General features: G+C 57.8%; 1 protein-coding gene across 28 annotated transcripts; it reads right to left on the bottom strand.

Annotated features, from left to right (window-relative positions):
* PTH1R (parathyroid hormone 1 receptor) lies at positions 1–27,742 on the bottom strand. Of its 28 annotated transcripts, none has more exons than XM_074031944.1 (16): positions 27,611–27,742; positions 24,139–24,193; positions 21,650–21,772; positions 11,241–11,451; positions 9,412–9,546; positions 7,039–7,149; positions 6,812–6,930; positions 6,537–6,631; positions 6,150–6,345; positions 5,550–5,703; positions 4,014–4,074; positions 3,621–3,687; positions 3,241–3,335; positions 2,433–2,574; positions 2,309–2,350; positions 1–1,768 (listed from the first exon to the last, which is right to left on the bottom strand). In XM_074031944.1, exons 4-16 carry the CDS (start codon positions 11,323–11,325, stop codon positions 1,382–1,384), a joined length of 1,689 nt encoding a protein of 562 aa, XP_073888045.1. In that variant the 5' UTR covers positions 11,326–11,451; positions 21,650–21,772; positions 24,139–24,193; positions 27,611–27,742; the 3' UTR covers positions 1–1,381. The 28 variants fall into 28 exon arrangements, 27 of the variants coding, with proteins under 27 accessions (XP_073888045.1, XP_045240904.1, XP_065395523.1 ...); XM_045384969.3 differs by having other exon boundaries at positions 9,412–9,585; positions 11,241–11,343; XM_065539451.2 differs by having other exon boundaries at positions 11,241–11,343.

The following is a 27,742-nucleotide window of genomic DNA, read 5'->3' as shown; positions in this document are numbered from 1 at the left end:
TTTTTAAACATTCAGACCTTGTTGCTCTCTCTCTTGAACTTCCAGTGGCTCCCAGCCTGGCTCTGCGGCCCTTCAAGACTGGCCTATGCCCCCCTCAACCATTGCATGGAGCTCTACGGGTGCACCAGGCCCTTGGACAGCCTTTGGTCCTGTCCGTCATCTGGAGGGGCAGGCAGGGCTGGGCCTGAGGCTGCTCAGCAGGCACCCACACCTCCTAATGCCCACCTGAGTTTTTTGTCTTGGGCCTCCTGACCCCTCCCCTATGCCCTACGGGGTGTGTGTGGGCTGCTGGAGATGGGGTGCACTCCTGGATGCTGAGTCCATGGAGAACAAGGTGGACTGAGCAGGAGATGGGAAGGCAGGGCGGGGCTCATGCGGGGCCGTCTTCAGGCTGCAGCAAGAGCAAGAAGCTCATTCAGGCCAGAGCCTAGGCTGGGCACGCTGTAGGGTCAGTCCTCAGGGTGTCGGGCCAAGGGGCTCTGTGCCACTCTGGAGCCCATGAATGGCCCAAGGTGGGAGAGGGCAGGGTCCAGAGGGTAAGGTGGTAGGTGGGTATCAGGTGGGGACACTTAGTGACTGTCCCAGATGCGTCGTGGATGGATGTGTCCAACCTTGCAGGTCCCTGCCCAGCCAGCCCTCTGGGCTCAGATTCCTGGCTCCCCACAAGTCCTGAGCCAGAGCAGGGACCCAGCCCACCCTTCACCTGCTGGCCTGGTGCTCCTCCTGCAATCTCAGTCACGGAGGTATGTCAGGTTGCGGGTGGATGCTAAGGCTCCTGAGTGGAGGGCTCCCTGAGTGGCCACCGGACAGCCAGGAAAGGTCCACTCTGTGGCAGGGCCGTAGGCTTGGGGGTGTGGCCAGGGACCTGAGTTACCTGCCAGCAGCCCTGGGTGGCAGTGATGGGGGCCAGCAGTCAGAAGAGTTGGCCTAGAGGAGCCTGGTTCCCCACGGGGCCTCGGTACAAGTGTGGAGAGCAGCTCCACAGCTGGCGGCAACGGAGGCTGAGGCTGGATTCCCACGTGGGTCCACTTGGCTGCTGTGTGACCCCTGCAGACTTGAGCCTCTCTGGGCCCTTTCTGCTGGATGATACCATAGGCCTGATCCCTCCTGGTTCTAAAGTGAGACCTGAGGATTCCTCCATGACTCATGGCCCTCCCCCCACAGCTTTCTTTGGCTGCCAGCCCCGCCCTCTTGGAGCGAGTCCCCAGTCTGGGCTACAGGAAGCCACACACCGCTTCCTTTTCCTTTTTTTTTTTTTTTTTTTTCTTTTTTTCCCTGTTTTTCCTCTTGGCCCCAGCTCTGAGTGGGCAACCATTCAACCACCCATCTTTGGTCCATCTGTCCATCTACCATGTCAGCAGGTCCAGCCCCCAGCGCCTGGTCACATGACTGTCTCCCACTCTTCCTGTAGCAGGGCTGGTGGCCGCTCAGGCCCAGAGGCCTCCTCGTCCAGGCCCGAGCAGGAGCCGTTGAGGAACCCATCATCCTTGGGAGCAGCCACGGCAGGTGGTGTGGTCTCGAGGGTCTCCAGGGCTGGGGCCCCTGGCTTGGCATGGCCAGGCAGCTGAGGGTGGCCATTGGTGGTGGCAGTGGGCAGTAGGCGGGGGCTGAGGGGCAGGCCGAGTCCCACACGCGGGCCGACGTTGGTCACACTTGTGTGGGACACCATGGGGCCATAGCTATAGCTGCTGCTCCCGCTGCGTGCCTTGCGCTTGAAGTCCAGTGCCAGTGTCCAGCGGCTCCAAGATTTCTTGATCTCAGCTTGTACCTTGGGGCAGTAGGGGTGAGGCAGTCAGGTGTATCTCCCCACCCCAGCGATGCCCCATCCCTGCCCCTGGACACCCAGCACAGAATGAAAACAGGAATAGGGGGCTCCTGGGAAACTCCAAGGCCAAGTGAAATCCCATCCTCACAATGGGGTGCTTGGTTGCAGGCAACTGACACACCCAGAATCTACATCGCATCCTCAGAACAGGGTGTTTGGCTGCAGGCAACTGACACACCCAGAATCTACAAGGTTCAAATTGCCCCAAAGGTGGCTGAGTCCTCCAATCTGGGTCAGAGAATTCAACGATGGGGCTGGGAAGGCACTTGGCTATGCCAAGTATCTGGTGACCGAAGAGTCCCCAGATCCTAGCACATCCTGAGCCTGCATCATCTGGAAAGACTTCTCTGCTTTCAGCATGTCCTCAGGGGTGTTGTTGGAGGAACAAAGAAGTAACAGGGTGGAAGAATGGAGAAATGAGCCTGAGGAAGCCTCTGGGGTATCTGCCCCCACTGTGCCCTGCGCCAACAGTCTCCTGCTTACCTCGCCATTGCAGAAACAGTATATGATGGCGACAAAAAATCCCTGTGAAGAGGGGTGTCTGGAATCAGGGCCTGTCCCCGGAACCCTTCCCACCCTCAGCCAGGCCAGGGCCAGCATTGCGCACCTGGAAGGAGTTGAAGAGCATCTCATAGTGCATCTGGACTTGCCAGAGCGTCCCTGAGACCTCGGTGTATGGTGTGGCCATGAAGACGATGTAGTGGACGCCAAAGAGGGGCATGAGCACCAGCGTGGATTTGAGCAGCTTCCTGGGCCAGCGGGGCAAGTAGGTCAGGGCCAAGCTACTTCCCCTTCAGCAAGCATCGTGCCACCCCCCACCCTGCCAGCCCCAGGCTCCGGAAGCTCAAAGGGACCCAGGGCTCAAGTCACCACAGGAGGACAACCCAGTTCACCTGCATGGCTGCCGTCCGGGCCAAGTGCTAATAGGGCCCCTTGGTTCTCAGCGGTGTCTCGGAGCGGACTTCAAATGACAGTCCCCCTGTCCCTGGGCCCTTCGCACCTGTGGAGCCCTCAGCTGGCAAGCACTCCCCTCCAAGGTTGAACCTCACTATCCCACAGTCCACTCCTCAGGTTTCAGTTGAGCTGCAGCCTTCCTGGGGCCACCTACCGCCTACCTGTTCCTCAGACTCCCTGCAACCAACTCTTTGAGGAGAGGTTCAAGTCTGTCCCACCCTCACAGACTCCAGCTCTAGTGCAGGGCCTCATACAAGTGGGCAGGCTGGCTTTGGGGTGCCCCTAGGGCCTCCCATCACTGCTGGGCAGGCCAGGTGGGTGAGGACAGCCAGGGAGTCAGACGCTGGGTCCTTTCCCTTGCCCCAGGCTCGTTTGTGGGGCCACTGTCTTTCCTGGGGTACATGGTGCCGGGACTCAGGGACCCCTGAGGAGCCAGCGCATGGCAGACATGGTGGGCTCACCGGTACTGCTGCCGCGTGTCACACCGGCCAGCGTTGGTCTCCCGCAGCTTGGTAGCGAGCACCCGGACGATATTGATGAAGAGGATGAAGTTGAGCTGTGGGAGTGAGGGGGCTGCGTCTGGAGGCTGCACCCTAGCGGGGCGGGGCAAGGCCTGGCAGCCACGGCCATAGGTTCTGCTCTGTCACTGCGTCTCTGGGTGGCTCCTTGGGCCCTTGGTTTTCCTTTCTGGGCTGGAGTGTGGATCAGCTGGTTCTCCGGCCTCTGTGGCTCTGACACTGGGGTCCAGGGAAGCCTCCTAGGTCCCTGTCAGGGGCTGGTTCCGGGGGGCCCAGGCACACATCCCACCCTCCCCTATGGCCAGCAGCCCACCCATGCTCACCACAATGGAAGCCAGGATGGGCACCTGGATGATCCACTTTTTGTTCCCGGAGCTCAAGTCCCAGCACCTGGGGGAGGTTGAGGCATTAGCTCCCACCCCTCCTGTTCCCATCCTAAGACTGCCCACAGAGGCCCAGATTTGGTCTGGTGACATTAGCTGTTGAGGACACAGGGCAGGGGGGTTGGGTGTGGCCAGGCCTCAGGCCACCCTCACAGGCATCTTTGTAACTAGCCTCCTGTGACCCTGAGGGTGCTCCTGGCTGGAGGCTAGACTGAGAACTCCTGAGGCTGGGCCATTGGAGGCCAGGGTACAGGACGCCCTCTCACATGCTTCCTGGAAGAAAAGGGACCCAGGGGTGCTTCTTGCCTGGGCCCCTTCTCCACCTGGACCTACCCGGTGTTGGCCAGGGTAGCTCTGACACTGACCCACACAGCCACGAAGACAGCGGGCAGACCTGCGGGCACAGAGGGGGACAGTGTGCGGGGCTGTGGCTACTGTCCACAAGGTCATCCCCCCTCATCCTTGATGACCCCCAGCTTACCCCACCATTGCCCTGAGCCCCTGACCCTGGGCACTTGGGCCACTTGGTGACAGAGCCACATTCTGCCATGTAGTGCCCTAACAGCCTCCCCTTAGGGCTCCAGCCCTCAAAACCCAGCTCAGCCTCTGCCCCCATCTTGGCTCCATGTCATATGCACATATATTGGGTACAAGGTATAATATAATAATAAGGTATCACTAACTGATCCATGCCCTGTCCATTTCCTCTGCAGAGGGCACTGCTTTGGACTTACAGCTCCCATGGGGCGGAAGCCTATTTTCCGCATATTTTTTTTTTTTTTTTGCCCCAGCACAGCACTCCCACAACCTGGTTTGAAAGGTCCCAGCCCTCATGGATGAGACTGGATGGGGTGAGAGGTTTTTGTCCCAAGCAGAGGCCACAGGGAAGCCTCGGTGTGTTGGTATGTCCTGGCCTGTGCCAGCTCAAGGGGCACATGGCATCTTTGGGTGAGCTGTGCCTCTGGGAAGGGAGCCCCAGGTCCTCCCCAACTGCACACCACCAAGTTGACTCTAGGCCTGGTCCACCCTTGGAGGGACAGGGTATGACCTGGATTTAGGGTAAGAAAAGAGCTGTGACATTCCTGTGCCCCAGGATCCTATGCACTCCCAATCTGCATGTTGCCAGCCCACTAGGACACTTCCTAGCCCCAGAGCCTGCATCAGTTCCTGGGACCAGCTCAGGTCTCCCCAACTCTGGGGCTTGTCATGGTGAGGTCAGGGTCAGGATGTATGTCGAGGGTCAGGGAGGTGGTGGCTGTTGACCTGCAGGCCTCTGGGTGCTGACTGCGGAGAGGGCTCCAGCCACCCGGCCCACACCCCCACCCCTCTGCAGTCTGGCCAGTTGTCCCGGAGCCCAGCCAAGCTCTGCAGCTGCCAACAATAATGGACAATTATCGGTAACTGGATCCCAGAGCCTGTAGGGGGTTGGGAGGAGTGCACGGCTCCAGCAACCCATTCTGCAGAGAGGCTGTGAAGCCCAGGTGATGCTGAGGTGCTGGGCCCACGGCTCTGGGCCATGGACCCCGCAGGCCTGCTGAGGCTGGCAATGGTGTGGGCAGATCCCAGTTCCAGCCCCAGGCTGACCTCTGACCCAGTATCCTACTCTGATCCTGAGTTGAATCTTGGCCTGATGGTCCCTCCTTCCCCTGTCCTTAGGCCGAGCCTCAATTCAGGTGAATCTAACCCCAGGTGAACCTGATCCCGGGCCCAGCCCTGCTGTTCCAAGCCTGGAATGGGGTCAGGATCACAGGGCGGCAGGCCTCTCTCCTGCTGTTCCACTTGGGGCGGGATGTGCTGTGTGGGGCTGCCCTCTCCGTCGCCCATGATCCCACCCCTGCCGGCACCTCACTACCCGCTGTGCCCGCGTACCCCAGCCGAAGACTGTGAAGCCCCACAGGTACTTCTTCTCTGAGAAGAAGGCCATGAAGATGAGGCTGTGCAGGTACAGCCCCTCCACCAGAATCCAGTAGTAGTTGGTGGCCAGGAAGTAAAGGAAGAAGGTCACGGCCACCCTGCAGCCCGCCTAAGAGACCAGCTGGTGTTAGAGGGCAGGGCCTGCCTCCCGGAAGTCAGGGCTGGGCTGGGGGGCTGGGGTGGCGGGAGGGGACAAGTGGTGCAGGCCAAACAGGCCAGGAAGGGGCAGGCTCCGCTTGGGGGCTCTCTCAGTGGGGTGTGGTGTCAGGGGCAGGAGGCAAAGTGAAGAGGTAGAGTGGCTGGGGGGTACTGGGTTGAGGCAGGAGCCTTGATGGCAGCACGGGGCATGTGGGACCCTGAGCCCTTGGCAGCAGGGTTGGTGGCAGAGCTGAGGGTTGCAAGGGACCCTGTGAGACAGGTTTCAGTGGCTGAAGCTAGTGGGGCTGGCAGGAGGCAGGCAGGGCGAGGGCTGGGCTGGAGGGGGGGCGGGGCGGGACCCCAAGAGGCCAGAGGCCAGTGGCGGCACTGGGAGCCGGCGGGCGGAGGGGCACTCACGTAGCCGGCAGCGGCGGTGGCAGGCGGCAGGGGCGCCTGGGCGATGGCGCGCAGCTCCTCCTCGGTGAGGCGCTCAGCCTCATCGAGCGTGGCGCCAGAGTAGAGCACCGCGTCCTTGACGAAGATGCTCAGGGCGCGCAGCATGAAGGACAGGAACAGGTGCATGTGGATGTAGTTGCGCGTGCAGTGCAGCCGCCTGCGGGGAGCGCGACATCACCGTGGGTGGGGGCACGGGGACGCGCGGCAGGTGGGCATGGGCAGGAAGCTGGGCTGTGTGCGGTAGGTAGGGACACCCGCCGGGGGTGATGGGTGCAGGGAAGGAGTTGCATCAGACCTCGGCCACCACCCCCTCCTCCACGATGTCCCAAGGCCTCTCGCCCCGCCCACCTAAAGTAGGCCAGGATGAGCACAGCTACTGTGAGGGACGCCAGGGACACGGAGTAGCCCACGGTGTAGATCATGCCCAGGCGGTCAAACACCTCCTGTGCGGGGGGAGACACAGTCAGATCCCTGGGACCCAGGGTTAGCATCAGGGTAAGAGCAAGAGGCCAGGGTAAGGTTGCTGGAGGAGTCAAGGTTAGGAGTCAGGGCTGGGTCAGGGGTCACCCGTGGGGTGGGAGTGAATTTATCCCGGTCACGTTGGGGAGGAGAAAGGCTCGCACCCGTTCACGAGTCTCATTGGTGAGAAATTTGACACACTCGCTGTAGTTGGCCCACGTCCTGTTGTGCCCAGGCACCAGCTCCCAGCTGCCATTGCGGTCACAGCGTCGGTAGGCATGGCCTGCAGGTCCATGGGAGGTCAGGGCAGGCAGGGAGGTCTGGAGGCACTGAACCCGTAGCTCCAAGTCTCAGCCTCCCGCTGATCCCCACCCCTTCCAGCAGGCCTCACCTTTGTGATTGAAGTCATAAATGTAGTCCGGACAGGGCACAGCCACCACCTCACCTGGTGCCCCCAGTGGCCAGCACAGAATGTGGTCCCATTCAGGCAGGCAGGGGCGCCCTGTGCCCAGAGACAGACAGGGTAGGGGATACCAAGGGAGAGTCAAGGCCATGGTTAGTGACCCAGAAGGATGAATACGTCTGTGTGTGTGTATTTTTTTTTTTTTTTTTTTTGAGACGGAGTCTCGCTCTGCCGCCCAGGCTGGAGTGCAGTGGCCGGATCTCAGCTCACTGCAAGCTCCGCCTCCCGGGTTCACGCCATTCTCCTGCCTCAGCCTCCCCAGTAGCTGGGACTACAGGCGCCCACCACCTCGCCCGGCTAGTTTTTTGTATTTTTTAGTAGAGACAGGGTTTCACCGTGTCAGCCAGGATGGTCTCGATCTCCTGACCTCGTGATCCGCCCGCCTCGGCCTCCCAAAGTGCTGGGATTACAGGCTTGAGCCACCGCGCCCGGCCGTGTGTATTTTTTTTTTTTTTTTAGACAGAGTTTCACTCTTGTTGCTCAGGCTGGAGAGCAATGGCATGATCTCGGCTCATCGCAACCTCCGCCTCTTGGATTCAAGCAATTCTCCTGCCTCAGCCTCCCGAGTAGCTGGGATTACAGGCATGCGCCACCTGGCTAATTTTGTATTTTTAGTAGAAATGGGGTTTCTCCATCTTGGTCAGGCTAGTCTCAAACTCCTGACCTCAGGTGATCCACCCACCTGGGCCTCCCAAAGTGCTGGGATTACAGATGTGAGCCGCCACGCCTGGCCCATGAGTGGTTGTTGGTTCCTGCAGGGACAGGTGTGCCCCAGGCAGAAAAATTCAGGCTTTGGAGCATTCTGGAGAAAATATATTTCTGTGCCCTGCACCCAACTGGCCTCATAGAATTTACTATGGCCTCTGAGATACAGGTACTGGCACTGGCCCCATTTTCCAGATGGGCTGACAGAGGCCAAGAGAGGTAGGCAAGTTGCCAAGGTCATACAACACAGGGCCCTGTCCTCTTCAAGTACTCAACCCCAGGCCAGGCCTCTCGCCTTTCTCTCTGCTCTTGGAACCACCTTCCAGGTGTCCTTGAAGAAGAGCAAGTACCCAGATTAACTCTCCCTCAGCTGGGAGGCTCCCTGTGTGCCCCTTCCCCTGGGACCACGGACAGGAGGCAGGAGGTCTGGTTTTTAGTGCCAGCTGGACTCCAAGTTGCTGCTGACCTCACGCAGGTGTCCCCGGTCTTTCTATTTCCATTTCCTCATTGGGAAGTTGGGATTAACCACATCGGTCCACGCTTCTACCACCACCCAATGCCTGCCCTGAGTACCTGCTGTGAGACTCCCACGGCCACTGCTGGGGGAGATACGATTCCCCAAATCTCAGTGCTAATGGTGGGATTCAAAGTAGGGTGGCATCCCACTTTGGAGACCCAGCCTCACTGCGGGGAGGCTAAGTGATCCTGGAGGTTCCCCAGCCTCTGGATCTTCCACATTCCACTCCCAGCTTACAGCCCCCTTCTCTCTCTCTGTAGGGCTCCAACCACAGGACTCTCCAGCCACCCTGGAAGGCTGCCTCAATGGCTGGACCCGCCCTGGCTTGGTGAAAGGCTCTCTGTCCTGGGCGCCATATTCCCAGCCCCACCCAGCCAGGCCCACAATTCCCTCTGGTCCCCAGGGAGCCACAGGGTGACCACAGCCTCCCAGATGTGGCCCATCTGGAATCCGCTGCCCACCCGGCCGGTTCAAACTGGCCCTGTGGCCAAAGCCTGGGCTCTGTGTCTGCCTCTCCTCATCTGCTTCCCTCCCTTCTCTTCTCCCCAACTTGTCCTACTGCCTCTGGCCCCACCCTCTGCCACTGCCCTCCTCTCCTGTTCTATTTCTGTGGCCTTCCCCACTATGTGTCCCCATGTACCTCCTCTGACACACTAAGCCCTAGACTTCAGTGTGTGCCTCGTGGTCCCCTCTGTCTCTATGACTGTCTCTCCCTGCCTTTCCGTTGATCTCTGTCTCCATGCCTCTCCCTGTCTTTCTCTATGTGCCATTCTCTGTCTTTGTGTATCTCTCCCTGCCCCTCTGTCCCCCAGGGTTCTCTGTCATCTCTCTCTCCATGGGTGGGGCCGTAACCCTGGGTCCACTCTTGGCGTGGTGCTGGCAAGTTCTCTGTTCATCTCTCTCTGAGGCCTGAGCCATTCAGCTCCCCTTCCTTCCCACTAGACTCTGTCTTCTCCCAGCCCCTTGCCTTTTACTTTCTATAAGAGCCAAGAAGCATGTGCTCACATGACAGGGACAGTGCAGTGGGGGTGGGCAGATCCAAGCCCATGCCAGCTGGATGCATGGAAGCAGAGACATACCTCGGTACCTGCTGCCAGTGGGTGCCTCCTTGTCCTCCTCAGACTCAGGGTAGAGCTTCCCAGATGGCTTATCTTTCCTGGGCTTCCCTGATGTAGATGTAGATGTCCATCCCTTGTCTGATTCCATTATGTTGGCTGGAGAAACCAGGGTGGTAATGATGGCTGTCAGCTGTGCTACAACAGGAGACCCGGGGTACTCTTCAGCCTTAGACTCCCCCTTTGTACAATGGGGGGGTTGTCTCCTGCCCTGCTGACACCCAGGCTGTTGGGAGATCTGAGACGATGGGTGAGGAGGTGTTTAACAAAGTGTAAAGTGCTTGCCAGGTGAAGTAATAAGAGGAGGTGGAGATTGTCCCCCAGGGTTGGAATGGGAGTGCAGGATCAGCTAGTGGGGTGAGCACTAAACATGGGCAAGACAGAACAGAGGCAGTATCCTCCCACCCAGGAGTCAGGAGTGGGGGCCAAGGCCACGCAGCAGTGAAGGCCCCACCAGGGGGCGCACGCTGAAAGCAGACAGAGTGGGTGGAGATGTCAATGGACAGGTTACATGGCGAAAATGAAGTCTGGCCTGAGTGCTGTGCAGGTAAAGAAGCTGGTGGTGAGAAGACAAGAGCAAGGTGGTACAGTCAAGAGTGGACAGAGAAGGCCACACTATCTCCTGCCCTCAAGTATGTGGTTCACAGCTTCCACAGTGGCCCTGAAGATGCCTCATCTGAGATGGAGCCTGGCCTGTCTTCTCATTGGAGAGATGCTGGAGGTCATTTTTTTTTTTTTTGACAAGGTCTCCCTCTGTCACCCAGCCTGGAGTACAGTGACATGATCACGAATTACTGCAGCCTCAAACTCCTGTGCTCAAGTGATCCTCCCATCTCAGCCTCCCCTATAGCTGGGACTACAGGTGTGCACCATCACACCTGGCTAATTTTTAATTTTTTTTTGTAGAGATGGGATCTCACTATGTTGCCCAGGCTGGAGAGGTCTTTCTTCCTAGCCACAAAGTCTTCCTCATTTTCTGACTTGTATTCCTTCAGCCACCACCCAAGCTAGGCCCCACTGGCCCTCACATGTCGGGTCTATGGCAATGATGGGAAGCTGAGTCCAGGCAGCCTGGACTGGGATGAGAATGACTGTGTTCATTTTCCTGCCTCCACCCTCAGGCCTCAGTGTGGGGATGTGGGTAGCAGGATCTGGTAGAGCAGGAAGAGAGAGGTTCCATGGTGGATGGTGAGGGGCAAAGAGAGGCTCCCTCCAGGCTTTCACAACTAAGAAGAGGGGCTGGGTTCAGGACCCAGAGTGAGGAGGCCCACCTGACCCCCTAGATCTCGATGTGACTGGGAGCCACTGTTGGGGCTGGCATCGGTGGGGCTGTGACTGCAGAGACCATGTGAGTCTCTGTGAATGTGAGCAAAATCTGTGTGCCACAGAGTGTGTGTGTCATTGTGTGCTTGTGTTCTGGGCGTGCACCAGCCTCAACCCCTGCAGAACCCTAAGAACTTGTCAGGCGAGGAAGCTGCTCCTCTCCTCCAGTCAGTTGGGGTCTGGGCCTCTTCAGTTGATGAGATTAACCCGACAGTCATCAGTTTGAGCGCTGGTGGTGGGCAACACAGGGACCTGAGCTCAAGACTTAGGACAAGCCAAGGATGTCCGAGCCTGCTGACTCCACTCTTGCACCACACACCCCACTTCAGTCCTCACTTCGGCCTGGCGCCCTTTACCTGAGTCCACCCCCACAGAGAGCCTTCACCTGGCTCTGTATCCTGGGTTCCCCCCCTCGACTGGCCCCTCCCTCACCTGGCCTCATCCCCAGACCCTCTTCCTTTGACCCCCACCTGGCCTCTGCAGGACCTCCTTGAGCCGTTTTTCACACTGGGCCTGAGCACGGTGCAGCAGGAAGATCTGTTCTTCTTTAGTCATGACGTCATCTGCATCCACCTGCCAAGCCGAAGGTCAGACCACAGGCAGGACTTTCTGGCGCAGCAGCAGGTCCCAGAGACATCCCAATTTCCCAGAGGGATTACCCCCTTTCAAAAGGCCCTGACTCTAGAGGGAAGGTGGGATTTCCCCTGAGTGTGGAGAATCTGCTCTATGGAGCTTGCACCTTACAGATGGGAAGCTGTGGCTCTGACGGGTAGGGCCTGCCTGATTGAACGGAAAAAGGGTGGAGGGCTGTCTCCTGCCTGCCCACCAGTAACCCTGTAGGCTGCAGTCACTGATACTCTCTGTCCAGTGCTTTCCCCAGGGGTACATGGGACTGGAATGGAATGTCCCAGGATGGTTCCACATAGGATCCCGGCTGCCTGCTGGGGACGTGCGTCGGGGGCGAGGGGTGGATAAGGAGTGGTGAACTCTGGGGAGACAAACCCAGCCTGGAGTCCTTCAAGTACTGGCACCCTGGGGGGCCTTGGGAGTCACCAGTTTCCATCTTGGTCCAGATCCCCAGTCAATGCTGTCCCCAGTGAATGGTGAGTGCCTCAATGCCTCCCCTCCTTACAATCCAGAGACAGAGAGAGAGAGAGAGAGAGAGAGAGAGAGAGAGAGAGAGAGAGAAAGAGAGAAAGAGAGAAAGGATAGAGGAACTGCTGGCACGCAGCCTGGGTTCGGCTGGGCACTCTGGTGCTGGCTGTGGGTGGGAGTCCCTCTCATTCCACTGCTTATCTGGGAGTTCCCTCCATCCAAGCCGACTCCGGAGTTCTGATGACACTCAGGCCCTCAGTCCTGCTATTCTCTGCCTGGAATGTCCTTTCCCTTCCCTCCAGCCTGCACACCCTGGGCCCTGGCTGTCACCCACAGGGACTCACTGGCCTCATTATAAGAAAGGAAATGAAATATGCGGGAGGAGGCTCACCCCTGAGCAGGTGGCTGCTGAGGGGTCTGAGCCTCTATCCTCTGACTTAGGAGAAAAGGAGTCGGGGTAAAGGCAGCATCCCGCCCCGGGAACAGCTTCGTGTGCCCAGCCCAGCCATCCCGTGAGTGTGACCCGCAGAGGTTAAGGCAGCCTCTGATACCTCCCCAGGGCGGAGCTGTCAAGCCCTCAGCCCCATTCCTCTTAATTCAGGGCCGTGTTTCCTCCGACCCCTGGGCAGGGGTATGTCCCCTGAGATGACCCCCTCCACCCCTCTCCCAAAAGGCTACGTCTCCTCAGCTCCGGGGCAGAGCCTCATCCTTCAGATGCGCCGTGGCGGGGCCGGGGCCCTGCAGTTCGAGCGTGGCTGTGCAGGGCGGGAGGACCCAGAGGAGGCAGGGGAGGAAGGAGGCGGGTCGGGGATGGGGCGGGCCAGGTCAGGGAGCCTGGCTGCAGGGAGAAGTTAATTGACCGCGTCTCTTGGCGGCAGCAGCGATGGCTTCCAGGGCCAAGGAGTCTCCAATTGGCTCGGCCGGCCTCGGGTTCTGCTGGTTCCACTTAGCGGAGCCGCGTGCGCGTCCCTCTGCGTGCGCGCGCAAGTGGCGGCGCATCCCCGAGTGGCCGGCGCGTGCATTTGTGTGTTCCCGTCCGTGTGCGTTCTCACGTGGAGACTGTCCAGCACGTCAGTGTGGGGCGCAAGCCGGACGTGTTTGTGAGCTTGCACGTGCACATGTATTTCTGGGCATAGGGCGGCGTGTGCGTGTCTGTGAGTGAGGCGGCAGCTCCTTAGCCTTTGAGTCTGTGGGTGGCCTGTGCTTCTGGTGTCTCTGGGGGGCTGAGGTGGACCCTGAGATCTCGGCTGGACCACTGCTGTGGACCCCAGGAAAGGCTGGAGCAGATCCCCACGTGTCGGCTGGCTGGCCTAGGCTCCTCTATCCTAGTCCCTTTGCTTCCACAGCTATGGCTGAGCCGGCTGGGGTAGAGGTAGACACAGAATGACTGGATGGCTTAAGGGAGAACAACTTGGACTTGCCAGGATCCAGGGGCCTCCAAGACTAACCTGAAGCTCTCCCTGTGCCTCTTACATGGGGGATCCATGCTGCTGAGGGGGCTGATCCCTGCCCACCCCACTCCATTTACAGCACCCATTCACTACCATTTCCATCGTTGCTACTAGTACCTCCATCAATAACCATCATTACTGTCACTAACACCAACACCAGCATCACCAGTCCCTCCCAGTATACTACTACCACCACCACTGGCATCACCGTTACCACCATGAGCACTACTGTAACCATCAATATAACCACCATCACCACTATCCGCACCATCACCACTGGTACATCACCAGCACCACTGCCACCACCTCCAGCATCACCAAGGCAACACATTAGCACCATCACCAATACTACCACCTGCCCAATAACTACCATCTACACTGCCTCTGCCATCTTGTTGTCTTACCCCCTCCCCACTATCCTCCTCCTTCTGACACCTCCACCCCTCTCAAGACAAACCCATTATGCTGTATTTTCTCTAGCTGATGGAGAGCTCTGGAGTGACTGATGGAGGCTCCCACCCATCCCTAGACACTCGCTGACTCACCGGGCCTCCCAACAGACAAAGCAGCCTACTGATATGACTGGGGGTCACCCCTGATGGCCTAGACTACAGGCAGGTAGTCATGGCTTGAAAACTGCGTGGCCATTTGGCAGACTGACCGATGAAACCTGACCAACACACCCCTCACTGGCTCAATGAATTGGCTTAGCCTCTACCTCCTGCTGTTGGCTTTACCTTCTCCATGGCCAGGAGGAGGCACACCCCTTTGTCTGGAGTTGGGATGTTCAGGAGAGGGAACGATATGTGCTTCCAGCACGCATGGCTCCCACACTCCTTCATTCATCCATAGGAGTGGTGGCCCCACCTCTGGCCTCCCTGAACTTTAGGACCTATTTCTCTGTTAGCACAGCCATTGCAACAAGAATAACTCATGTTAAAGTTAAGGAAGCACTTTCCCAAGAAGAGGAGGACAACCCCACACCAAGTGCACTACCCCTCCAAACCTTAGCTCACAGCTCCATGCCTGGAATGCCCCCACTCCTGTTCACTCCTCTTTCCAGCTGTGCCCTCCTCTTCAAGGAGATTCTGCCACCAGCCCCAGAGTGTGAATCCCACCTCCACCCTTGATTGGCTTCGTGTCTGAGAAAGTTGCTTAACCGGTGTGCCTCAGTTTTCCTGTAAAATCAGGGTAATAATAGGGCTGTTGTTGGCTGGGTGTGATGGCTCACACCTGTAATCCCAGCACTTTGGGAGGCCAAACCAGGCGGATCACCTGAGGTCGGGAGTTTGAGACGAGCCTGACCAACATGGAGAAACCTCGTCTCTACTGAAAAATACAAATTAGCCGGGTGTGGTGGTGCATGCCTGTAATCCCACCTTCTCGGGAGGTTGAGGCAGCAGAATTGCTCAAACCCGGGAGGTGGAGGTTCTGGTGAGCCGAGATTGTGCCATTGCACTCCAGCCTGGGCAACAAGAGTGAAATTCCGTTTCAAAAAAAAAAAAAAAAAAGGCTGTTGTGAAGATTAAATGAAGCACCTCACAACAAGCCTGTGCAGGGGTGAAGCTCAGGAAAAGCTGGTCGCTATTGTTGATACTGTGAGCAGCAGCAGCAGCAAGTCACACCCCTGCCATGTGCACCCCTGCTGCCTGGTGACATGGGTGCTCCCAGCCAGGCCAGGGACTGGGGGAGATGATCTCATCCCCATGGTGAGGGGCAGATGGGAGATGGCGCCCCAGGGAGGACTAGGGGCAGGGGCCACAGGAGGACCTGCCAGATGAGGTGTTCCTGGCAAGCTTTTGGGATGGACGGATATCCCAATGGCTCCTTGCATTTCTGAAACCGCTCTGGACTTACATTAGGATTCCAGGTTACTGCCAGAGCCCCCACACTTGAGCTTAGGAGGAAAAAGGACCCCCTCTTCTGCCTCTGCCCTGGCTGAGGAGGCCTTATCTCCTGGGGATGAAGGAGAAATGCTGACAGCTGTAACTCGTCTCAGCCTGGCATGCCCCCTTGTCTGCTACTCCCTTCTCCCCGCCCCTCCCACCCTCTCCCCCTTGAAGAGTTCCTGTCTTCTTGGCCCAGCGCCAGGGTGCAGACGACTTAGGCTTGCATCCCCTTAGATCCAGCGGATCTGCACATCTTGGGTCTCAGGGGTAAGGACTGAGGGTCTGGGGCTGGGCTGTGGCCAGGGGTTACTTAGTTCATACCACCACTTATGGGCCACTCAGCCCTGCACCAGGTGTCCCATATCCCCCCAACACTCTTCCTATGGTCCTGATGAGGGCTGACTTTACTCCCCCAACCCAGCCATCGCGGTGCTTGGCTCCAATACCCACCACTATAGCACATCCTCCCCATGGTCAGCAAGGAGCTTTAAAACGCATGCCTCCTGCACCTTCTACCACATCCCCATCTTACAGACAGGGACACAGGCCAAGAGTCACAGAAAGAGGAGGGCCAGGGATGGAGCTAAGATCTGCTTGACACTGAAGCAGCAGCCCTGGAAGAAGGGAAAGAGAGGAGGAAATGCCCAGCCACACGGGTACCCTGGCACCAGCCATGGTATCATCTTTCCACAATCCTGGATTTTAGCTGCTGCATTAAGCAAGTCTCCCTTTGCAGACCTCCTAAGGCAGCTTCCCCAAAGCCGATTCAGGAGCGGAGGTGGGTAGACATAAAGGTGACGGTGATGCCGGTGATGGCAGCTTGTCCCCAGCTGTAACTGGGTAGAGGACAATTGGGCTCTGATGTTGGGAATGAGGCCGTTGATGCCTCCAGCAGAGCCAGAAGGAGAAAACCCTGGCTAACAGGAGACCCCTTCGTGACCTCCTGGCCTTCCTACAGCCCTCCTCCAGGTTCTACTACTGGGACCCATGCTGGCACCCCTGGATGTCTCCTGTGCCAGCTGGCTGGGACTGCTCCCCCACCCCTGCTGCCCTCTCTCTGTCCGGCTGGCCTGAGCAGGCTCCTCGTCCTGCCCCACCACCGCTGACAAGTGCTGACTTTTCCTCCCCTTCGCCAGGCCTTCCTGAACAGGCTGCCTGTGTTTGGGGCTGGGAGGGGCTGGGGGGGAAGAAGCACTATGACGCCTCTCATCCCAGCCAGCCAGCGTGGCCGCCTTCGGGGCAGGCAGTGGGATGGAGCCTGGGATAGCGGAGTTGGCTGCTAGGACCTGGTGGATCTTCACAAACAGCCCCTACCTGGGCTGAGGAATCAAGGCCCAGAAGAACAGTATGGCCTAATCTAAGGCATCGCCTGCTCAGCAGAATGGGATCCCACTAGGTCTCACCTCGGGCATAAGACTGGCCCCAGAGTTGGGGCTTTTAAGGGTTTGAAGGTCTCTGATGTTTCTGCAAACCTGAGCAAAACTTTGCGCCCTTCTCCCAGTCACACTATATTTTGCAGACAATTTCAGAGGTCTGCAAAACCCCCGCCCCACCTTTTCTTTTTCCTGAGGACTCTCCTTCTGAAATAGCTGCCTTCCTGATGTGGTGGCTGGACCAGGGAGTGTCCCCAGAAGGCCCACAACAGGAATCTGGGGGAGGCTACTTGACGCCTCATTAAAACATTCCGAAGAAAACCCAAGTTCCTGGGAGGGCGTGGCCCCCCTCCTACTGCTCTGTCCATAAGCTGTTTCAAGAGCTGAGGTGAATGTGTTTAAGGGCAGGTGATATAAAAAGCTTCAACAAATCAATACGAAAAAGACAAATAACCCATAGCACGATGGTTAATGGCCCCAAGCAAGCTCTCACTGTAAAGCCCAGAAGTCACTGGTAATCAACAAATTAAAATGACAAGAGACACCATTTTTCACCTATCAAAGCAAAGGTGAAACACAAAGAATCCTCCTAACATCCTATGAGACAGTGGGCATGGGGAGAGAGGCCCTCCTGGTTGGTCTTGGTGTTGTATAAGTATAAAGCAGCACAAGCCTTTCAGAGGGCAATTTGGCCATGCTATTAAAATAAAAAATGTGTGTATTCTCAGACCCAGCAATGACAAAATCTAGAAATATCCTACTAGGAAACAGTCACATGGGGACACCAGAGGGCATTTCAAGGAGCTTCCCTGCCACCATCTGGAATCACGCATACATAGACATACACACAAATTATGCAGAAATGATCTAAATGTACATTCCTATGGACTACTTAATGAGTCCCAGGTTTTGGAGTACTATGTAGCATTAAAAAAAATTCATGTTTACTGAAATGAAGATCTCTAAGACACACCTTTACGTCAAAATATGTATGTGGCAGAGCCCTATCTAGAAACCGATACCATTTATTTAAAAACAACCAACCAGACAAATAGACAATGACGAAACTATCTACTTGATATGTACGCAAAGAGGTACTATTTGGAAACACACCGAAAGAGGAAGGAGAACGCCCCTCTACCCAAACCGCTAAAAATGGTTTTCCCTAGAAGGGAACTGGGGCTTGGGAGGGATCAAGGAGGGCTTCTGTTTAATTTTTATTGATTGACTCTGTTTTTTTCTTTTCAGAGACAGGGGCTCACTCTGTCACCCAGGCTGGAGTGAAGTGGCGTGATCACAGCTCATTACAGCCTTGAACTTCTGGGCTCAAGCAATTCTCCCTCCTCAGCTTCTCAAGCAGCTGGGATTACAGACTTGTTTGACTCTTTTATAAGAACATATTCATATATCAGTTGTGAAGCTAAAAATAACAAAATAACAAAAGGATTTTTTTTTTTTTTAACAGAGTCTCACTCTGTTGCCCAGGCTGGAGTGCAGCGGTGTGATCTCAGCTCATTGCAATCTCTGCCTCCTGGGTTCAAGCAATTCTCCTGCCTCAGCCTCCCAAGAAGCTGGGATTACAGGCATGTACCACCACGCCTGGCTAATTTTTGTATTCTTAGTAGAGACGGGGTTTCACCATGTTGGCCAGGCTGGTCTGGAACTCCTGACCTCAGGTGATCCACCTGCCTCGGCCTCCCAAAGTGTTAGGATTACACACGTGAGCCACTGCACCTGGTCATTATTTAATTTTTAAAAAAGAAAGAAAAAGAGAAAACCCAGAGTGAGACATGAGGATCTGCCAGCAGCAAATCTTGTGCTGCTTTGGAGGAAGGAATTCAGTGCAAAGGTCTAAAGATTCAAATTCTGCTGTGCCACATACTCACTGTGTGACTCTCAGGGCCCTTTCCCGTAGAAATCACTAGGTGAATGGATGAAATGAGAAAACAATCTGTGACAGTTTCTAGCTCAGAATCTGGGGACAGCCACTGTTCTGTACATGTTGGTTTCTTCCTGTCTTTAAAAGCAAGCAACCAGCAGGGCGTGGTGGCTCACGCCTGTAATCCCAGCACTTTGGGAGGCTGAGGCGGGCGGATCGTGAGGTCAGGAGATCAAGACTATCTTGCTAATACGGTGAAACCCCGTCTCTACTAAAAATACAAAAACAGCTGGGTGTGGTGGTAGGTGCCTGTAATCCCAGCTACTTAGGAGACTGAGGCAGGAGAATGGCATGAACCCGGGAGGCGGAGCTTGCAGTGAGCCGAGATTGCACCACTGCACTCCAGCCTGGGCCACAGCGCGAGACTCTGTCTCAACAACAACAAAAAAAGCAAGCAACATGGCCAAGCTGCCCCTGGAGCAAGCTGGAAAAGGTCCCACACACTCCCAGCCTGTCAGTCCACACCACAGTCTCTTGTGAGTCCTACCCGGTGGTCACATCTTCACATTCAAGGCCTGCCCCATGCTGAGCTCCAGCTTCACTTGTTGCAGTTTCTCCTCCACATGTGTACATGCGTCCTTAGGAGGACGCATCCTCAAGGACAAGAGTGACACTTTGCCTCCTACTCACAATCTGTGGGTCCATCCCTTCCTCCAAACTCCACCCTCCCAGACCCTCAGGCTCCCAGGTAACTATTTCCTGTACAGCAGAAGATGGACCAGCTGAGTCTGGCCACAACCAGTGTCCTCCCGATGGAATGCTCTTTGGCCCCCAAATGTGAGGTCACTGGAGATGCGAGCCTGGTCTTGGGACCAGCTGGGCAGGTAGCATACAGGTTTGGTGACTGGCCATGAGGTAAGGCTGGTGGGCTTGAGGGGCATAGGTGCAGATCTAAAGGGATGCAGTAGCCCTTTGGGCTCAGGAGAGGGAGCTGGGAGGCTGCCAGCTTCTTGCTGGCCCCAGATGAGTCCAGGGGGCCCATAGCATATTGGATGGGTGAGTAGGCCGCCCCCGCCCTTCAGTCCCAATCTTCTGGCCCCGAAGCCAGGGAGTGTCCAGTGAACTCACATGCCCCAACAAGGTCCTGGGCAGACTGAGCACCGGCATCTCTCCTTCTACCCTCAGACATGGGCCAGGGTGAAGCCTGGAAGATTCTCCGCATATATCCCAGCTTCCCTGGAGAGCAGTGGGGCTCTGGGTACCCATACTCCATACACACATAGAGGTACAGGGCTTGGCACTGGGTTGGCATGAGATAAATAACGGTCATTGTGGTTGTGATTCGAACCAGTTAAAAATGGGGACAATAACCTTCCTCCAAGAGTGACTGGAAGGATTAGACTAGCTAATGTATGTGAATTGCTTAGAACAATGGCAAGTAGAAAGCCCTACAGAAGCATTTATGAAATACACATATGAAAACAATAGGCCCGGGTGCACAGGCGCTCACAAAGGCACACACAAACACACACAACTGCGCCTCCAAGTCATGCACCCACAGCTTCAGACACTGAAGCTCACCGTGAACTCACACAGGGACTCAGACACTCACAATCACACAGACCCAGATGAACACTATGCCCAGAGTCCCACAGAGCCCTGCTCTGACACATAGACTTACTCTCAGGACACCCACACCCATCACCCTGTCTACCCCTCAGACCGTCACACCAAACTGTGGCGGGGGTGGTGGTGGCTCTATCCCCTGGCATTCGTCAGTACTTGGAGTGTCTCTGCAGAGGGTGTTGAGCTCTTCTGAACCTCAGTTTCCCCATCCACAAGACCTTGTATGGGGCTGTCTTTGGTGGGGAGCCTTTGCTGGGGCCAGAATTGTGAGGGCGTAGGCACAGGTAAGTGGGAAGTGCTGAGGACCACAGAGAAAGGGAGAGCCTCTGATGATGGGATTCGCAGGCAGATGTTTCTTCCAGGCCCTCTTTTTAGAGATGGGGCAACTGAGGCATGGAGAAAGACAGTCCAGGCTTACACAGGCATCATGCAAAGGTGGAGGAATTCCAGGCTCCTGGGAACCGCCTGGAACTCTGCCCTGTGTAAGGAGCTGCTGCTGGTTAGGAGGAGGAGGCTACCTGACTGCCGCACTCTCTAGCAGGCAGATGCCCCCACTGGGGAGCAGGGAGAAGGGGCTTCGAAGTTAGGCGCACAGGCAGACAGCCTCCTCAGGAACTGGCTGGTCCCAGGGGATGGGGTTGCTGTGGAATAGGATTGAGGGGCTGGGACAGCCCCCTTCCGAGAAAGTGGCCCCCAGACCCTGACCCGGAAGGAGGAGGTGCTGCCCACTCTGCGTCTCCAGCTCTCTGCCTTTGCTTGTCTCTCCCTATTTTTCTTTGCTGTTCTTGGTCTGTCCACCCCTCTAGCTGGGGGAAATCTCTCCTCCCCACCCGGCTTTGTCTCTGTCTCTCCTCTCCCTCTAGCCTTCCCAACCATTCTGCTTTTAGGTCTCCACTCTCAGGGAGTGACAGTCTTCCCAGGGGTCTCCTCACTTCCCCACAGGGTATGCTGTGCTTCTCCTACAGGGGTGCACTGTGAGGTCAGTCTCTCCTTTAGGGACCTCCATCGCTCCTCCATGCCACACCACACCCACCTCCTTGGAGAAACAGCTTCTACCCTGGGTGAAGCCAGACATGTGTGCATGTGTGTGTGTGAGGGCTGGAGGGGGCCCCTAAATCCTACCCCCTGCCTGGATGATTCTGACCTCAGACCTACATTCCCCGTGTTCGGGACTGCAACAAAACTTGCAGAAAACAGAGGTCCCCAAAGCAAAGTCTGTGGGAGTATGTAGCAGGGCCAAAGCCCAGCCTTCTGCTGGGTCACACTGTCATCTTCCAGGGAGAAACAGCCATGGTGCTCACAGAAGCAGAGGATGGGGAAACCTCAACCACAAATTTCCAGATTTGGGACCCCAAACGAGGCTTCAGAAATAGGGAGGCTTCAGGCAGCTGGAACCCACAGTCCAGACATCCCAGAGACAGCAGGCACCCAGGATCCTGGATCAGAGGGGACTCACTTAAAGTTCGAACTACTTGGGGAACTCAAGACTGCGTGCCTTAGACCTATCCCGCGGACCCCAGGGTAAGCCCGCAGCCTGTCCCGGAGTGTTGGCGGCGGGAGACTCACCAGCGCGTACGCGGAGCTGAGCACGGGGCAGCAGAGCAGGAGCGCCAGGCCGGGTGCGATCCGGGCGGTCCCCATCGCCACCGCCTAGGGCCGCGTCCCTCGGGGCAGCCGCCGCCGCCGGCCCTGGTGGTGGTAGGGGGTGCAGAGCTGCGTCAGGCCGGCCGCCCCGCCCACGCCCCGGCCTAGGGGACCCCGGCGTCCCGGCGGCCCGAGGCCCCGGGGCCCGGCGCGGGGCCCATGCGCTGAGGGCGAGCGAGCGAGCGAGCAGCGCAAAGGAGGGAGGGAGGGAGGGACAGGAGGGAGGGAGGGAGAGCCGGAGGCCGGGCGGGCGGCGGGCGGGCGCCGAGCGCTGCGGAGCGGCCCGTCTGCCTCGGAGCGGAGAAATCACATCCATATGGCCGGGCCCCCCGCCCCCGGCCCGCCCCCCGCCCCCCTCCCGCGCCGCCTTTTCTTTCTTTTTTTTTTCTTTTGGGGAAATGGGAGCTGTGGCTTCGCCCCACGCCCAGTGGGGGGAGGGGTCGGGGGAGGGGTCGGGGTCGCGGTCTGCGGGGGGCGCGCAGGACTGTTATTTTTAGCTCCGCGGCTTTCGCCCGCGGGGAGTCAGGGCCGGGCAGGGGGCGCGTTCTGAGTCGCGCGGGGCGTGCAGCTAGGGGACGCGATCCCAACTTTGCAGTCACACTGAGCCCTTCGGTGTTCCGGCCGCCAGCCCCCGGCCGCTCGGCCTCCTGAGACCCCAGCCCCTCAGCAGTGGCAGCCGCCTCCCGCACCGCTTCCCCATCCTCGGCCCGAGCCCCGCTTGCGCCTGTGCGGCTCGGGCGCGCCAGCGGCCCCGACGCTCTGTCGGTCTGCCTGTCTGTCAGTCCGTCTCTAGCTCCCCCGGCCTTGGCCTCAGTTCTTCCAGCGGCCCCAAGCTCCGTTTCGGTCACTCCCTCGCTCCCTCCCTCCCCTTTTTCTCTCTACGAAAACATTTGCAAGTTTCCAAAAAAGCCACCGAGCCGAGCGGCGCGGGGCTGGCGACTCCCCCGGGTTCCGAGGAGGCGCCGCCGACTGACACCGAGACAGAGCAGCCTGGCTGCTCCGGCCAGGCCCGGAGTCGCTCCTCCCGGACTCCGGCCACTTCCCCTCGGCGCAGGTCCCCAGCCCCGACTTACTCCGAGCGCGCCGCCGCGGCCCCCGCCTTGCCATGGATGTCGGGGCCCCCCCGACAGCCTCCCCAAGCCAGCGCCCCGTCCGCGGCCCCGGGGGGACTTCATGGAGCTCTCGGGATACCCCGCCACTGGCCGGCCTAGCCTCCAGCGCCCCCCGCCCGGCCGCCGCTCGGAGCCACCGCCCGCCGTGCGCGTCCCTCGCCTCGGCGTCTGCCGCTCCCCTCCCCCCAGGTCGGGCGCCTCTTCCCTCCCCCGCGCCCTCCCGGGCCTCTCCGCCCCCACCCCCTCCGCCGCCGCCGACGCGGGAGTGTGGAGAGGCCGAGAGGAGCCCGCTGCCCCCCGCCCCGGGACATTGCGCTAGAGGCCGAGGCCCGGGGTCTTACAGCGGCGGGATGTGAGTGCCGGGGAGACGGGGCGGGGGCAGCTGTGACATCGAGACCCGAGCAGGGAACCCGGGACGCCGCCGCCGCTTCATTCTCTTTTGGAAAGCACGGGCTTTCCCCCCGCCCCCCCCATCATCCGGTCCCCGCTGGCGAATAGAGACCCTCAGCGGAGAAGCAAGCCCTCTTTCTTCATGGGCGAATCCCCTGGGAGGCTGCCTGGTACCCCCGCGCGCCCCCGACCGCGACGCTGTCAGTCCACTGGGCTCCAGTTCGGGCTGGGTCGGGGTCCCTGGGGAGGCCGCTCGGCTGCCAGCCCCGAGCCCGGCTTGGCTGCTGCCGCCCTCCCCCACTTCCAGCCCCACCCTCGCCTCGTCCCCTACCCTCAGTCCCAACCCAGGCCTGTCATTCCGCTCGGCCCTAGGCCAGCCCCGACCCCTGCCCAGGTCTGCAGCCACACATCCCGCTCCCTCCCTGCCCAGCGTCTCTTCGGGTCCGGGTCTCCGAGTCTCGACCCATTCAGCTGCTGGCCGGGCCTCTCCAGCTCGCCCGGCCCCAACCCCGGCGACTTGAGGGTGCCAGACCTGGGGCTCAATCCAGACATCCACTCTCAGGCTTCACCTCCCTCCCCCGTCTCCACCCCCACTACCAAAAGCTAACGGCGGGCTCATATCCGCCTGGGACCCTCGACCTAGGGGAAGGCAAGGAGGAGTCCGCGGGGGTTGGGGCTGAACGGGGAGGGATTTCTGTGCTTGGCTGGGGAGGGCACGCTGGAGCTCTAAGAGGAGGGGACCTTCGACCCCAAACCTACCACCTCCCGGTACCAGGTGGGGAAACTGAGGCGGAGGGAGGGGCTGGGGATGCCTGGAGCGGAGGGCTTTAAGGATGGCGGAGGAAGCGAATGTATGAGGCCCTAGGAAATGAGTCTGGGCTAAGCAGCAGCCTGTGCTTGCCCGCTTACCAGTTGTGTGTCCTGGACACTACCACTCTTCGGCTGTCTGGACCTGTTTCCTCATCTGCAAAATGGAGAGGTTGGCCAGCTGATTCAAGTGCAATGTTAACTTTACTGTTTAGTTTCCACGAGGGTGGGCGTCCTGGCCCATGGGCTCCAGGGGCTCTCCAGACTCAGTCTGTGGATATTGAGCTCTTCAGAGCCGGCAAACCTGTCCTCTAACCCTCAGTGCGAATCTGCCAAGCCCAAGCCCTAAGGCCTAGGATCCAGCTGCAGCCACCCTTCTGCTGACTCAAGCCCATCCAGCTTCCAGACTGCACTCCCAGGTGCATTCCTCATGTATTCTTCTTTCTTCTTCTTTCTTCTTCCTCCTCCTCCTTATTCTTCCTCTTCCTCTTCTTTCTTCTTATTCCTTCTCCTCCTCCTCCCTCTTCTTCTTCCTCTCTTCCTCTTCTTTCTTCCTCTTTCTTCCTCTTCTTTCTTTCTTTCTTTCTTTCTTTCTTTCTTTCTTTCTTTCTTTCTTTCTTTTTCTTTCTTCTTCTTTCCTCCTCCTCCTCCTCCTTCTTCTTCCTTCTTCCTTCTTCTTTCTTCTTTCTTTCTTCAACAAAGTCTCACTTTGTCATCCAGACTAGAGTCCAGTGGCATGATCTCTGCTCACTGCAACCTCCGCTTCCCAGGTTCAAGTGATTCTCCCAAGTAGCTGGGACTACAGGTGTGCACCACCAGCCTGGCTAATTTTTGCATTTCTTGGTAGAGACGGGATTTCACCATGTTGGCCAGGCTGGTCACGAACCCCTGACCTCAAGTGATCCACCTGCCTCAGCCTCCCAAAGTGCTGGGATTACAGGTGTGAGCTACCAGCCCTGGCCCTCCCCATGCATTTCTATGGCTGCCTCCCTTCTCTGTGCCCACTGCCCTCATTTCTTGTTCTGGTGTTCAAGGGCAGTGCTATTTGAGACAGTTTCCTCCGAAAATGACTCTCCCTGACAGGAACTGTCTGCTAGACTCCTGGCCTTCTTCACATATCCACTCTCCTGCTTTTGTCCTTGCTGCTTCCTCTGCCAGGATCATACTCCTCTGCCTGGTGTAAAGGACACTTCCCTCCCTCCTTGTGTGCCCACATCCTCCATTACTGGGGAGGGAGGTTGTGATTTCAGGGCTGCCTCCTATGGTATGTAGGCTCCTTGGGACAGAGGCCCAGGTGCCAGAATGGGCACCTAAAGAACACTTGTGGTTCTTCGGTGTTATATTTTAATGGTCTCAGCTTTATTATGCCTCTGTTTCTTTTCTTTTTTGAGACAGAGCTGTTGCCCAGGCTGGAGTGCAGTGGTGTGATCTTGGCTGACTGCAACCTCCACCTCCCAGGTTCAAGCAATTCTTTGGCCTCAGCCTCCCGAGTAGCTGGCATTACAGTTGTGCACCGCCACGCCTGGCTAATTTTTGCATTTTTAGTGGAGATGGGGTTTCTACATGTTGGCCAGGCTGGTTTCAAACTCCTGGCCTCAAGTGATCTACCTGCCTCGGCCTCCCAAAGTGTTGAGATTACAGGCGTGAGCCACCACACCCAGCATTTTTTTTTTTTTCCAGACAGGATCTTGCCCTGTCACCTAGGCTGGAATACAGTGGCACGGTCACGGCTCACAGCAGCCTGGACCTCCTGGGCTCAAGCAATCCTCCCACCTCAGCCTCTCATGTAGCTGGGACCACAGGCATGAGCCACCACACCTGGGTAATTAAATTTTTTTTTTTTTTTTTTGTAGAGACGAGGTCTCACTTTGTTGCCTAGGCTGGTCTCCAACTCTTGGTCTCAAGCAATCCTCCTGCCTCGGCCTCCCAAAGTGCTGGGATTACAGGCATGAACCACCACACCTGGCCTATGCCTGTTTCTGTGTCTCTAAGTTTTATGGTTCTGTGACCACTGATCTCCCACCCTGCTTTCCCCCTTGGTGATGAGAAAAGAACATTAATGGAGGGATTGGAAGGACTGAGAGATAAAACTAGAGGCTGAGGGAGGAGATCTTTTCAGATCTGACACCAGGGAAAACTTGAGATTTGGAAACTTACTGTTTGTACTTGGGAGGACCAGAGTGGGCTGTGGAGAGGGCTGCAGAGAGGAATCTTTGATGGGTGCTGGGCCCCTTAAGGGCATTCCCCTTGCCATAACTCATGTGCCTCACCCCATAGTCCCCTGCTGGACATTCCACAGCTGTGGGTGGGGCCACAGATCCTCTCTCTCACCCTCAGGCCTCTGGTTAAAGTGCCACCATGAGGGTGGGGGTGTCACACATTAACTGGTAGCACCCAAGCACCTGGCAGAGTCAGCTTGCCCTTTTTGACAAGCAGGCCCCAGGGGCCTGGTTAGTCAGTTTCTGGTTAGTGTCAGGTCAGTGTTAGTTTCACTGGCGTTTGAAAAGGCCTGGCTGGAGGTGGGGAGTAGGAGTGAGTCCCTGTCTCTAATCCCCAGGCTGGGGCCTAGGAGGAGGAGCCAGGGTGGTCACTGGATCTCAGAACTGCAGTAGGGGCCGGACTCTGGCCCCACCCCTGCTGGTGTGGCAGCCCCAGGCTGACAGGCCTCTGCTGCAGCCATCCCACTGTGACTAGGGCTCTGGCCAAGGTACACAGACCCTGGGGCCAGGGTGGGCATCAGACACCAACAAGCAAGGCAGAGGCTCAGCTCTCTGAACAATGCAGCCTGGTTCCCTCCCTCAGAAAACCCCTTGCCCTTGCCCGGACCAGGGATTCTCTGGGACTAATGGCTCACATCTATCTATTTCTGAGTCCTTATATTCCCCCACTGCTTCATCCCAACACTAGCCCCAAAGTCAGCCTGCATCCAAGCTTAGCCCTGATCCCAGACTAAGCTCTATCTCCATGATGAGCCCCAGCCTCAGGCTGAGTTCTTATCCCAATCTGATTTCTAGCCCCTGGCTGAACTCTGACCCCAAGCTGTGCCTCCACCCAGACCTCTCTCAGCTTCCAGGCCCCTCTGGAAGCTTTTTGAGGCAAGAGGCCAGTAGGGGAGGGGATGGCCAGGCCATAAGTGAAGCGAGGTGCCACTTTTACAGCCATTTCGGCTGCTCATAAACACCCCCTGACACCCGGCGGAGTCGCTGGAGGCTCCCATGGCAGCTGGCTGGGCAGCCCCCTCCCCTTGCAGCAGAAGCACGGCTGCCCGGCTTTCTTGCTTCTCAGGAAGATGAAGGGAGGGACGATGGGGGCACGTGGGGCCAGCAGGCTCTGTCCCAGCCAGGGAGCTCTCCCAAAGAGCTAGAGGTATGGGCTTTCTGTCCCTGCTGGCCTCATGGTTACAAGCCCCCTGCTGTCATAACACCAGGTCCACAGATGTGTCTCCATGCAGGCATGTCTTGTCTACCCCACAGCACGGCCGGCCCAGGTGCTTACATACTCACCCCCGGGGAAACCACAGACTTGGACCTCCCAGCTGTGCTCAGGCCCCCAGGCTCCCCTGGCCCCCACTCACCTGGAGCCCACGGGCCTTCCAAGTCGGGCCTACAACTGCAGAGCAGACTCAAGTTGGCCACGGGGAGGCCATGGATAGTCCCTGAGCAGCTTCTGTGGCTCAGGCCTAAGCAAGGATAGCGCTGCTGAGGAC

The sequence above is a fragment of the Macaca fascicularis genome, chromosome 2, assembly GCF_037993035.2.
Source record: "Macaca fascicularis isolate 582-1 chromosome 2, T2T-MFA8v1.1".
NCBI lineage: Eukaryota > Metazoa > Chordata > Mammalia > Primates > Cercopithecidae > Macaca > Macaca fascicularis.
This window is presented reverse-complemented; position numbering and strand designations above follow the sequence as displayed.